Here is a 13774-nt window from a genome sequence, read left to right as displayed (position 1 = left end):
TTTGCCCTCTGCCAGGACCTTGCAACCACACAATCCACTTCTATCTTCTCATTGACAACAGATCATCATTAAACCCAGCTGTGGCAGAGTCAGAACTTAAGGCTCAGAGAGGCCAAGCAGTTGGCCCCAAGGCATTCAGCAGGCCAACCAAGGAAAGTGAGAAGAAAACCCAGTTCCCATGGTCTGCTCTGGATGAAGACACCAATTCATCAAAACCAAGGAGTCCTGGGGATCAGGGACTTGCCACCTGCATCTTCTCTGCTTCCCCTGCCCTCAGCCTGCAGGCACATGCTGGAGGTAAGAATGGGGTATCCTCTCATCATCATAGCTCTTATTTATTAAGGATCCCCATATCTCAGAGCTGATGTGGTTTGTAGCATCAGATTCCTTGTCTCTGAGTCCCATGTCCTGGCTCACCTCTGAGAGCAGCACTTGGTGCCGTAGGGGTCTGGGCTGGGGAACAACACAATTGGTACCCCCCTAATTAGGCACCCCCTTGCTGTGCAGACTCAGCCCAGTGTCTTCCCCTCTCTGGGCTTTGGTGAGAGAATTTATACTAGCAGTCATCAAATTGAGGTTCAAGGGACATTTAATTAGTAAGAAGAGCCACCAGGGATCCTGTGTTTCCAGTAGAGGTGTATGGAATGCTTTCCAAGCTTCTGTAGAACTTGGCCTTTGACCAAAAAAAGTTCCAGGGCTTTAAAAAGTTTGAAAATGCATAACTGTGAAATTGTAAGACTTAAGTCTCTCAAAGCTACAGGTCCACTCGCTCCAACACACATTTTCAGTTCTGTTCTCAGGAGTGGCCAGTTCTAGAGGACAGCATCCCCTCACCACACACACTTCCTGCCAGGCTCAGCTTCACGTGTGGGCCGAGGACAGTCCGTATGAGGCGCCCATGGAGAGGTGGGACTGTGGGTTCTATCTCTACAACACCATCTCCTGGCCCCAAAGCTAGGCATAGATAGAAAGTGTCTATCGTGCATTCGAGAGGCACCACTGCAGACTATCTTCCACCTCCTCGTTTCACAGATGAGATCACGAAGGCCACGGACATTAGGTGACTTAACCAAAGTCACACAGCGAACTAGAGATTAGAAAGAACAAAGGCTCGACTTTTACCAGGACTTAATGGGTGCGGTGACCCTGACAATTGGTTGGGACAAATGTAAAGACCTTTCATGCACATTCAGAAGGCTGGCCTCCTTAATTGTTAATAATGATCAAGTTGCTTCCTGCCCTAGGTGGGTGGCAGGCTGGGGGAAGAGGGCAGTGAACTGGTAGTAGCAGGCAGTCTCAGTCTGGTCTTGGGCTCCTCTACAGTAAGTCCCGCAGCTGGGGTGGAGACCTCTTGTGAGCGAGCCTGCAGATAGATCCTTGGGCACAGAGATGGACGGAGCAGCTAGAGCCCAGAGCAGGCCATCCCAGGGCCAGTCTGCTTCCTCCCCTTTCAGCTGGCACATTTGCTGGGTTCTCATGATGGTTTAGAAGGCAAAGAAGTATCTCTGCATTTTGTGTTCCCACCTCTTGTGCAGACACCAGCAGGTCCCTTGTGTGTTTTCAGTATTTATCCAGCATCTACTTTATTCATTGGCATGGACCCAAGACTCTTTATTGTCCCCCAACCTCCCAACACTTTGTGGCATTCCCTTTACAGATGAGGCTACTAAGGCTCAGAGAGGTGACATAACTTGCATGGGATACACAGCAAGAATGGCAAAGCTGCTCCTGGGGCCTTGGTCATCCTGACTCCAAATCCAGGGCTCTTTCTGCCCCACTGCACTGTCCAATTCCACAACAGCCCAAGCTTGAGCCTGGTTTCTCCTTAGTTTTCCTGCCTCAGGGGTCCAACAGCCTCAGGAAGACAGGATCTGTCTTTTCGCGTAATGACCATCTTCTCTGTAACTGCCTAGTCTGGCTCTGGGATGAGTCATTACAACTTGGGTTTCCAGTCTGTTTCCCAATCCACCTTCTCCATATGCATAGAGCTCACCTAGGCTTTCACTCTTGGTCTGTTTCCTCCCAGGTAATCTTCTATGCAAAACAGGTTTGCATTAACCAACCAATAATTTAACATTAAACTACACAGGCTGATTCCCTAGGTCACTCTGCGGTGGAGAGCTGGAGGACACTCTATTCTATTCTTCTCAGTCTTCTCCAGGACCACTGTCTTTCTCCATTTCTGATTTTCCTCTCTCATAACTATTCTTTATTTGGCTAAAAATTTTTCTGAATAATATTATATAACAATGGATAGAGCAGCCCATAATTATAGTTCATCATTAGAATGGGAACCACAAATTCACATGTACAAGGGCTCAAAAAGCAATGAAATGTATAAAGCTAATCTAATCTATGAAAAGTATTAATGAATGATAAGAAATACTTCACACTGGGAGTGGAGGAGTTCATGCTCCATGAAAAAGGAGAGTCACATGCCTCCTGACCATTGCCAATAATAGAAACCTGGACCCATTATGGCCAAATTTATGATCCTGAAGATCTAGTTTGGTTTTTTCTTTTTTTCTTTTTTCATTCTTTTTTTTTTTTTTTGGTCTGGAGCATTATAGTTATACACAATAGTTGGGTTCATTTTGAAAAAATCAAGAGATTCATGAAATTTGATTCATTCCATTTTCATTTCAAGTTCTTTCAACTCTTTCCTTCCCTTATTTCCCCTTCCTCTACTGATCTTTCTTTCACTCGTTTATTTATTTTTAATTGGTACTTTCTACGTATACATAAAGGTGGAATTCCCAGTGATACATTCATACATGTATGAACAGTGTGGTTTTGTTAAATTCATTCGCTTTTCTTCCCTTTTCCTATCTCTTCTCCCTCCCTGTTGATAGCTGCCTTCTACTCCACTGATTTTTCCTATAGAAGATCTACTTTTTTATGTATAAGTAAAATTTTGGCAATTAAGCCTGGCACAGTTGTGCATATCTATAATCCCAGTGATACAGCAGGCTGAGGCAGGAGAATCACAACTTTGAGGCCAGCCTCATAATTTAGTGAGATTCTAAGCAATTTAGCAAGACCCTATTGCAAAATTTTAAAATTAATAATAAAAAGAGCTAGGGATGTGGCTCAGTGGTGAAGCACCCCTTTTAAAAACTAAACAACCAAACAAAACAGGTCTAAGGTTATATTTGGCCAGTAGGTCCTCCTCAACTGTATAGTGTTAGTGTGAAGCATAGTGTTGGCTTTTGGTTTATGCCAGATATTCTTTATAAAGTCAAGATAGTTTCTATATATGCCATATTAAATGTCTCTGTGACAGTTCAGAAAACAGAAAGTTGAAAGGAATCTATGAAGCCAGGGTACTAAAAGAGGTCCCAGTCAAAAACGGATACCTTGAGATATTCTACCCAGCCACATATCATCAGCTCTTAGCAAAAATTGCCCTTTCACAAAACCATAGAATTTTGAGTATGTTAGGAACAAAGCAAATATTTTTGAGTCATAAAGCAGAACAATAATGAATATTAAAAGGTAGACTCAACCACAGGGAAAAAAATTTTGAATCTCCTGATGTTCACTGTCTCCAACAAAGCAAAACCAGTTTATTGGCACCACACTGACAGTGTGAAAAACAAGTCTTTGTAGTATTTCTAATTAAGAAAGCATGACAAAAAATAATTAATTGTGCAATTCAAACATTATTAACTTAAGATTATATCTCCTTTGGATGTATGCAGTAGGATTATTCTTATATTGGTAATTCCAAAAATTGTTTATAGAGCCAAACTCAATTTATCCAAGATCTTCTCTTAACTATAAAATATCCTGCCCCAATATTTAAGAAAAACAACCTTCATATTTGTTAAGACAATGTTATAGTGAAAATGTTGATAAAAATTATTGAATGACTAACATAATCAATGCCATTGAAGCTCAGTCAAGATTCAGTTTAGAAAACTAAATGTTAAAGTTTAACTCTAATCTTTATTGTACTTAATATTTAATTTAGTGCCCAATGTCCTTAAATCTCATCTGAACAATGATAAAAAAATTTAATCCAAATAATGAATTTAATAGTCCCAACTCTGATCCTCATCTTCATCCACATAGGGTTTAGCAACTTCTTTAGTCCCAAGAGAAAAAGGAAAATGGAGTCAACATAAGGTTGAGTCAGGAAAAGGAGAAACAGATTCCCACAGGCCAGAAAAGAACATAATCTACGCTGCTACCCTGGACTGACTGGAAATACCGTTTGCATCAGTGTGACTCTCAGTAAATCCTGAATCTCATTCCGAAATCATTCAGAATATAATTGGGAATTATTTTTGGTGTTTCCACATTTCAGTCCAAAGTTTCCTGATTCTGTTAGAAAATGTAAATGAAACAATGGGTGTGCAAATTCCTTACATTCTCTTGACACAGGAACTCAATAAATTCCATATCCTAAAAATTCTTTAAAAAACAGGAAGATCACAATGCAGGAACTCAACCAGTCCACCGTGACAGAATTCATTCTATTGGGCTTCACCCCCAACCCCAGGACCAACCCTCTGCTCTTCATCTTCTTTTTAGTTTTCTACCTGCTGATCCTTGTGAGCAACAGTCTCCTTATCACACTCATCCACCAGGACTTGCGTCTCCACACACCCATGTACTTTTTCATCAGTGTCCTTTCCCTGCTGGACGTGTGCTACACCACCACTACTGTGCCCCAGATGCTTGTGCATATTCTCAGCAAGAAGAGGACCATCTCTTTTGCTAGATGTGTGGCCCAGATGTACATTTTCCTCCTCTTTGGGGTTACAGAGTCCTGGCTTTTCTCCATCATGTCTGTGGACAGGTATGTGGCCATCTGCCACCCTCTCCGATACAAAGTCATCATGAGCCGTAGGATGTGTCTTCTTTTGGTGGGTATCTGTGCAGCCTATGGTGTGGTGGGTGGCCTGTGCTATACCTTCTTTGCTATGTACCTGCCCTACTGTGGTCCTAATGAAATTGACCACTACTTCTGTGAGGTTCCTGCTGTTCTGAAGCTGGCCTGTGCAGATACATCCCTCAATGATTTGGTGGACTTCATCACAGGCTTCAATGTCATTGTGGTTCCACTCACCCTGGTTGTCATCGTCTATGCCAACATCTTTGCCACCATCCTGAAGATCCGTTCAGCCCAGGGGAGGATCAAGGCCTTCTCTACCTGTGCCTCCCACATAACTGTGGTCACCATGTTCGCCATTCCATGTATCATCATGTACATGAGCCCTGGCTCTGGGTCCTTATCAAACAGTGGCAAGAAAATGGCTCTTTTCTATAATATTGCCACAGCCTTCCTCAATCCTGTCATCTACAGTCTAAGGAATAAGGATGTGAAGAAGGCTTTCCTCAAGTTGATGGGATGGAGCAGGGCTCCAGAGTGAGGCTTTAAAGACCTGGAGAGCTAAAAAAAAAAAAAACAAAAAACAAACAAATAAGACTTACAATCACCCATTCTCCAAGACTCTTCCACGAGACGAGGAATAACTCGCTCTGTCAAGCCAGCTCTTCACCAAAGCAAAGTGGGTACTTGCCATCTGCTATATGAATGGTGATATTATTTGAGACAAACAATTGCAATGGTAGGATGCAGTAGTGAAGAGCTTGGATTTTAGTGCCAGACAAACCAGAATAAGAGCCTTGTTTTTTACTGATTATTAGATTCATAAATTTTTGCCAGTCATTTAATTTCTCTGAGGTTTATAATTCTTCCTCACATGGAAGTTGCAATGATGAAATGAGATAATTTATGAAAAGTGCTTAGTACAGGGCCTGGCAAATAGTAATCTTTCAATAAAGTTAGTTCTATTAAATTTGTTGATTAACTGAATTTATTGCTGAGGAATGAACCATCAACTAGTAATTAGCCATGATCTTCCTGGGCTGTGGAAGTGACTAGAGGACTAGAGGGAAAAGCAAAACTAGAAACCCACAAACTGCAAAGTGGAGAATCTTAGAGTGAAACAGACTTGCAAAGGAAGAAACAAACCTATATCTATCCATTAGGAATTGTGCACTTAGAGCGCACAAGGGTGATTGAAATGATCTTGGGGAAAGCACTGGTTTATAACTAATTTGTGTGTGTGTGTGCGTGTGCGCACGCTTTTAAAAAAATCTTTTACCTCTTGATTTTTCCTTCTCCCCTTTTTTTGATAAGGTCCATTTTGGAAAATTGCATCCTATCTTGGGTGATATCAAGGAAAAGGGACTCTGTTCACAGAAAAGAGGAGAGAAATGAGGGAAATTAGAAGAGGAAAGAATGGGCAGAGCTCTGCCTGCCCCCGGATGCAAAATCTAGGCAGTCTCAAGAGAGGAAAAACTCAACAGGGAGTTTTGGTTCTGTTCCCTTTCAATTGGAGGATCCTCCCCCAACCAAACTCTGCATATTCCTAATAGAATCTTTACAAACACAAATTGTTTTCTTTCCAGGCTTCACCATTCTGTAGGGTCACCCATCATTATGCTGTCCTGGCTTCTGCCTCTACTGGCTGCTGCAGAAACTCCAGTACCCAACATAGCAACCCCTAGAAGGCCCTAGAGATGTGCCTCACAAGTTAATATGCAGCTCCTCCCTTCAGTTCTTCTTCCTCAGTCCCTCACTGATATATTCCTCCTATGCAATCCCTTGTAAAAAAAAAAAAATCAGCTGGGACGACCTGAAAATTTTAACATGAATGCCTGTGCCCCCTATGAGAGCCAGGATCCATCCCAAGGGTGCAGGTTCCCAGTGATCTCAAAGGTGTTACCTTACCCACCCACCCAGGATCCAGAAAGTTGCATAAGTAATACTGCAAAATTAAAGGTAGGTGACAAAACAGGAACTATAATTGCAAAATACTTATAGATACATGGTTAGTATCATTAACACAAAAAGAGCTTTCATAAATTAGTAACAAATATACAAATGCTTCAGAAAACTGGCAACAGAAATCCAAACTGCTGATAAACATATAGGGAAATCCCACCACAATAAGCATCAAAAAATGCAAATTAAAATATCAATGAAATATCACTTTGAAATTGCTAGAGTCTTTAAATAAAGTCAGAGGTGGCCAAAATGCAATGAAACATGGACATTCATAGATTTCTAGTGGAAATATAGATTAATCTTTTTGAAGATGAATAGTTTTATGTATTAAGAATATTAAACATGTCCATGCCCTTCAACCCAATAATTCTACTTTGGGGACATTTTAAGAAATAGATATCAGAAGCATAGAAAATGTATCACAAAATTTTTCATTGTGTGACTTATGATAGGGAAAAAGTGAAGTCAATTGAAAACATTTTTATAATAGTGTGTCATTAAAATATGGTATGGACAATAATGGTATACTTACTCTGTGGCCATTGAAAATGTTATTTCATAAGTATAATGTGAATTCTCCCAACATGATGTAAAGCAGACCAAAAAGCAGGAAATCACACCATTAATATTTGTAAATGCCTTTTCACTCATGAAATCAGATGTCAGAATCTATAATGGTAGGAGAGGGCTACTAGGTCAATGTTTCTCTGCTAACACACACACACACACACACACACACACACACACACTACTCCAGTTATGAACCTTAGTTGATTATAATGTATCAACATTACTTCATCAATTATAACAAATACACGCTAATATGAGATGTTAATAATAGAGAAAACTATGTATTGGGGATAGTGAGAAAGGATATATAAGAATTTCACTTTCTGTGTAATTTTTCTGTAAACCTAAAGCTGCTCTAAGAATAATAATTTTTGAAAGTCCAATTGAAAATACCAGAAATAAAAAGCATGATATCAGAACTGAATGGTTTATTCTACTAACTTATCTACAAAAGAATATGGCAGAGAAAAGAACCAATGAACTCCAAGATAGGCCCACAGAAATCATGCCGTGAAACACTAAAAGGAAAAAAAGATGGAAAATGAACATAACATCAAGAGATGTAGGATAATATCAAACAGTCTTACATTCATGTAATTAAAGCTAGAGGAAAAAAAGAGAAAAAACGGGATGGAAAAATAGCTCTTGGGGCTGGAGTTGTGGCTCAGTAGTGAAGTGCTTGCCTAGCACGTGTGAGGCACTGGGTTCAATCCTCAGTGCCACATAAAAATAAATAAATAGAGGTATTGTATCCATCTACAACTAAAAAAAAATTTTTTAAATGTAGCTCTTTCCTAGCATAAGCCTAACATTTGCTAAGATACACCATATACTGGAACCAACCAGATGTGCTCAATAGATGAATGAATAGGGAAACTTTGGTATATATATATATATATATATATATATATATATATATATATATAATGAATATTACTCAGCATAAAAAGATAATAAAATCATGGCATTTGCAGGTAAATGGATGGTGTTGGAGAATATCATGCTAAGTGAAGTAAGCCAATCTCAAAAAACCAAAAGCCAAATGTTTTCTCCAATGTAAGGATGCTGATTCATAATGGCAATGGTGGGCTGAGGGGGGGCATGGGAAGAATGGAGGAACTTCAGATAGAGCAAAGGGGAGGGAGGGGGGAGGAAGGGGAAAGGGAGGAGGCATGGGGATAAGAAAGACTGTGGAATGAGTTAGATATCATTACCCTAAGTACATGTATAAAGATATGAATGGTATGAAAATACATTGCATACAATCAATGACTTGAAAAATTGTACTCTTTATGTGTAATAGGAAATGAATTACATTCTGCCATCATATATAACAAATTAAAATAAATAAACAATTTAATAAAAAATGTAGTTCTTTCCTACAATAAGTCTAACATTTACTAAGGTACACCATATCCTGGAAAATAATGTAAATTTTAAAATAAGTAAAATCATACAAGGTAAGTTATCTGGCCACAAAGAACCAAACTACTAATCAATAACAGAAAGATAATAGAAAATTCTCCAAATAATTAGAAATTAAATTCCACACTTTTAAATTCCATGGATCAAAGAGGAAATCTCAAGAGAAATGAAAAATATATTTCACAGAAAAAAGGTGAAAGTACAACATATAAAGGTCTGTAATTTATGGCTAAAGAATTAATCACTTCTGGGACTGGGGTTGTGGCTCAGTGGTAGAGCACTTGCCTGGCATGGTGAGGCCCTGGGTTCGAACCTTAGCACCACATAGAAATAAAGAAATAAAGTAAAATATCTACTGGCAACTAAAAAATATTTTTAAAAAAGAATTAACTACTTCTTTGGAAAAGGAGATTAATAGTAATAATGATATATATTAGAAAAAAAGAAAAGTCCTCAAGCAATATAAGTTCCCATCAAAAAAAACTAAAAAAAAAAAAATACACCCAAAAATAAACATAAGGAAGAAAATAATAAAGATAAAAACAAAATTAAACTAAAAATATGAAAAAGCAATAAAGAAAATCAATAAGCTAAAAACCAGGTCTTTGAAAGCACCATAAAATTGACAAAATTTCAGCCAAACTGACATAAATTACTAATATAAGGAAAAAATAGGGGACATCACTACAAACCCCATAGACATTTAAATGATATTAAAGGATTAAACAAATTACTCAAAAAACACAAAGTACTCACCAAAGATGAAATAGATGAAAAGCTTTTTAACCTATGGACAAAATTGTATTCCCTGCTCCCCATTCCTATGTTGAAGCCCTGGTCATCCAAAATGTATTTAGAGATGGGGCTTTTGGTGACTAATTAGGTGTAGATGAAATCAAGAGGACAGGGCCCTCACAACAGAATTCACACCAGAGGAAAGGCCATGTGAGAACATGACAAAAGGGCAGCCGGACAAGTCGGAAAGAGAGCTCTAACCAAGAAACAAATCTATCAGCACCTCAATCTTGGACTTCGCAGCTTTTGAAACTGAGAAAAATAAATTCTTATTGTTTAACCCAATCTGTGGTATTTTATCATTGTATGGTGACCTCAGCTAAGACACAAATCAAATCCATAAGTATATAAAGAGTAAATACTATAGCCAAGTGTGTTTTATTCTAGGAATGCAAGACTGGGCCAATATTTGAAAATCAAAGTCATTCATCATGTTAACAGTCTAAAGAAGAAAATCTTCCTTTACTGTTATGATCATATCAGTTGAATCTGAAAAGTCATTTGACAAAATTTGACACTCATTCGTGATTTAAACAAAACAAACTTAGCAAACTGAGACTAGAAGGGAATCTCCTCATCTTGGTAAAGAACATCTACAAAAACATCCAGCTAATATTATATTATACATAATGATAAAAGATTAGGTACTTTCCCCCTACCATTAGGAAAAAGTCAAGGGTGCTTGCTTCCTCTCACTACTTCTCTTTAAAACAGTATTGGAAGTCAGAAAATAAAAGATTGGAAAGAAGAATTCAAACTGCCTCTATTTGCTGATGTTATGATTGCCTATATAGAAATATCTAAGGGTTCTAAACAAACAAAAACCTCTTAGAACTAATTAATAGGTTTACCAATGTCACAGGATGCAAAGCTAATACCCAAAGATTAATCTTATTTCTATATAACAGCAATAACTATTAGAAAACAAAATTAAAACCACACTATCTCATTTAACTATGTAGGTAAAACTTAACAAACATGATGAAAAAGAATCAAATAAACTTAAGTGTAAGATCCTTGCTTAGCATCTGGGTGGCCATCTTAAGTGACAGCCACCATTTTAAGGAAAGATTTTTCTTTTCCTACCCAAGGGCTTTTCTGAGAAAGGCTCACCACTCCCTCGTACCAACCCCAACCCTTCACCACCTGCACTGTTTCCTGCCCAAGGGGTACCAACCCCACCCTTAATCGCCTACATTAGGACCCTCCTGGCTCTAATCCCTGAGCCACCCCTATAAAAGTCTCCAACCCAAGTCTGTATGCCTTTCTCTATCTATGGAGAGATGTGCCTTTATTTGTCAGCTCTGACAAACTCTTGTGTGTATCTCTGCCTGGTTTCTTTCATTTCTCGCTTGCCGTCTCCCAGTTCTTCGCTTTCCTTTCACTAAGTAAGTGAAAGGACATACCTTGTTGGTGAACTAGAAGATTCAGATAAAAGCCAGTTTTCAATTCTTTCTAAATGGATATTTTTCATGCAATGCCCACCAAAACTGCAGCAGGACTTTTTGTTGGTGCAGACAAGCTGATTATAAAATTCACCAGCTGCTGGGGATAGAGAATTATGAGCATAAGTAGATAATCATAATTATTTGCCAGTGCTTTGATCTTCAGCTTGCCTTCTTTGAAGGAACTTTCATAGAAAACCCTTTTGATGATAAAACCTATATGATAAACATGCTGAGCTAGCTCTGGGTCATTGTTCTTCCACCAGAGGATGATGTCGCACCTTGTTGAGAGCCACAGCCGAAAGAGGCCCCAGCAAACTTCCAGCTGCCAGCAAACTTCCAGCCACCAGCTGATGATTGGCTCACAGCAGCCCCAGCAAACTTCTAGCTGCCAACTGATTGGCTCCTCTGCGGTGATGCTCATTGGGCTGTTTCCCCGCCCTTTCAGACCACGGAGCTGCTCATTGGGGGACTTTTTTTGGCTCCGCCCATGCGACCCAGCCAATCAGCCTCAAGAGCAGGAGGAGTGGGGGAGGTTGAGAGGCTTGTAGGAAGCTGGTGGTGGCAGTTGGGCTCTGAAGGTTTTTCCTGAGGAGCTGTGTGGTTTGGTGTGTGTGTTCTAAAAATAAAGTTCGTTTCTTTTGACAAGTGGTTCCTGAATTGTGCCCAGCCAGACTGTGGTAGCACCTGGTCCCAGTTTTCTCTCTCTGAGTATTTCTTTTCTAACCACCCCCACCCCCCCCGACCCCACCCCGTCGCCCCTTGCTGGTTTCTGAATTAATGGCCATGCAGATTGCAGCACTCTCCCACTGAGTTTGGACTGGACCTAGAAGTTCACTTCTCATGAAAAAATAGCCCATGAGTGATGGACAACTCTTTCAAAATTAGACTCCAACTCGTCAGACTTCCACACTGCTCACAACCTCTCTCTTGCTTGTTCGTTCCACTGAAGCCAGCTGCCAGTTGGTGAACAGCTCTATAGAGAGGCACACATGGCAAAGAACTGATGGATCCTCTGCATAATACTCAATAATTAAACAGGCCCCGTTGAATCCTTGCAACAACCATCTTGTGAAATTGAAAGCAGATTCTTCTCCAGATGAGCTTTGGAAAATCTGCAACCCTGGCTTGTACACTGATAGCAAACTTGTGAGACTCCCTAATCCAGCAACCCATCTCATATTCATTGATATTCTTGATCCCTGGAAACTGCAAAACAATAAATTTTTGCAATTTTATCCACCAAACTTTGGGGCAATTAAGTACATGCCTTTAGGTTATTAATACATAGGGATTGTAAAGAGTCAGGAACCTTGATGTTGATTGTGGTGATGGTTTCACAGGTATACACATGCATCAGGACTCATCAGACTATATAACTGGATACAAATTATATTGGATTTATTGTATATAAATTATAAATTCTATAATTCATTTTATGTCAATGTACTTAAATGAAGTTGAAAGTACATTATGAAGTCTATGGAAGAGGATACGTTCACCCTAGATTATCTCCTCCCTACAAATATCACTTCCCAAAAAAAGAGCTCTTCTCTTTAATGGCATGAGGGTATATGTACCTTAAGTTCATACTGTCTTAATAGTACTAGATAATAATGACCTGTATTACTCTATTTACTGTGATAGCCATTGACTTATCTCAAATTGCTCTTTCTTCAAGAGTTATCATGCTTCTGATTGACCTGTAGTCAGGCTACTGATCTGGGTGTCTTGGAGGCACCGTATGCCCTGCAGTTTGAACTCATTTCATTAATAAAGCACCCACATGTTGATGCTAATTCTGTGCCTGATAGTCTAAACTGATGATAAGAGAGATCACTACGGGACCTGCCTTTATGGAGTCTATGGTCTGGTGTGCTCATGTTTGAGAGGCACCCACTATCCTAGCCTTCTCAAACATAATTTTGCCTAATATTTTCCATTAATATACCATGTGTGCCCACTGGATGTTAGAAGGAATTTGGATGAAGAAGATATGTAGAAGATGGCGGCGAGGGGAGTGCATTGCCCCCGTGTGCTGCTTCACTGTGTGGGAGTATGACAAGTCAGGACGGCTAAAGGATATCTTGTTAGGAATTTCCAGGAATAGTGGGGTGCTCCGGAACCTGGAGGAAGGATTTCCATCGCACGAGGATCGGCTACGGGGACTCAAACGCGAGAGGTTTGTCGCACGGAGGGTAACACTGCTTATTCAGCAAACCGCCCCGCGGCTAGAGTCTGCAGCGCGCGCTGGGAAACGAGGAGATAGCGACGCAGGGATACAGTGCTGCAGTTTCTGCCAGCCGTGCAAGCACCGTACTCAGGGCTGAATTCTGGGTTCGAGACGGGGGAAGGAAGCGGTCCATCTCGGTTCTCCACACCGGTCAGACCACAGAGGAGGCCAGCAGCCACCGTGTTGGAAAGCTGACGTCACCATCCCTGTTTTCGACTGACCGCAGCTCATTCAGCCATAGAACAGGTAATTTCAGGCTGCAATTCGCCTGCGGCTTGCAGACAGATTGCTAGGGTTCAGTGCCTGGGTGCTTCTTAGAACCTGATACTATCGGAGCAAACACCGAGCGCGGGGTGGCCGAGTTCCGGCTCCCGGAACCGTCCCGGAACCGCCCTGGCCCAGGGCTGCGGAGCCTGCGGAGGCTGCTTCTTGGACCCTGCTCCTATCAGAGCATACACCAAGCACTAAGCGGCCGAATTCCGGCTCCCAGAACTGAGCCCCGCG

The 13774-nt window shown here is 40.4% G+C and overlaps 1 protein-coding gene across 1 annotated transcript; it reads left to right on the top strand.

The window, feature by feature from the left end:
- Nucleotides 1–4439: 4439 nt before the first annotated feature.
- On the top strand, nt 4440–5378 carry LOC107141627 (olfactory receptor 2G3-like). Its single transcript, XM_015484849.1, has one exon. It carries the CDS (start codon nt 4440–4442, stop codon nt 5376–5378), a length of 939 nt encoding a protein of 312 aa, XP_015340335.1.
- The last annotated feature ends 8396 nt before the right edge of the window (nt 5379–13774 follow it).

This window comes from Marmota marmota, unplaced genomic scaffold, assembly GCF_001458135.2.
Source record: "Marmota marmota marmota unplaced genomic scaffold, marMar, whole genome shotgun sequence".
NCBI lineage: Eukaryota > Metazoa > Chordata > Mammalia > Rodentia > Sciuridae > Marmota > Marmota marmota.
Note: the sequence above shows the minus strand (reverse complement) of the source record. Positions and strands in the feature narration are given on the sequence as shown.

Excerpts from the sequence above, each read along its gene's own strand:
- LOC107141627 (XM_015484849.1), top strand. The coding sequence starts at position 4,440 with ATGCAGGAACTCAACCAGTCCACCGTGACAGAATTCATTCTATTGGGC.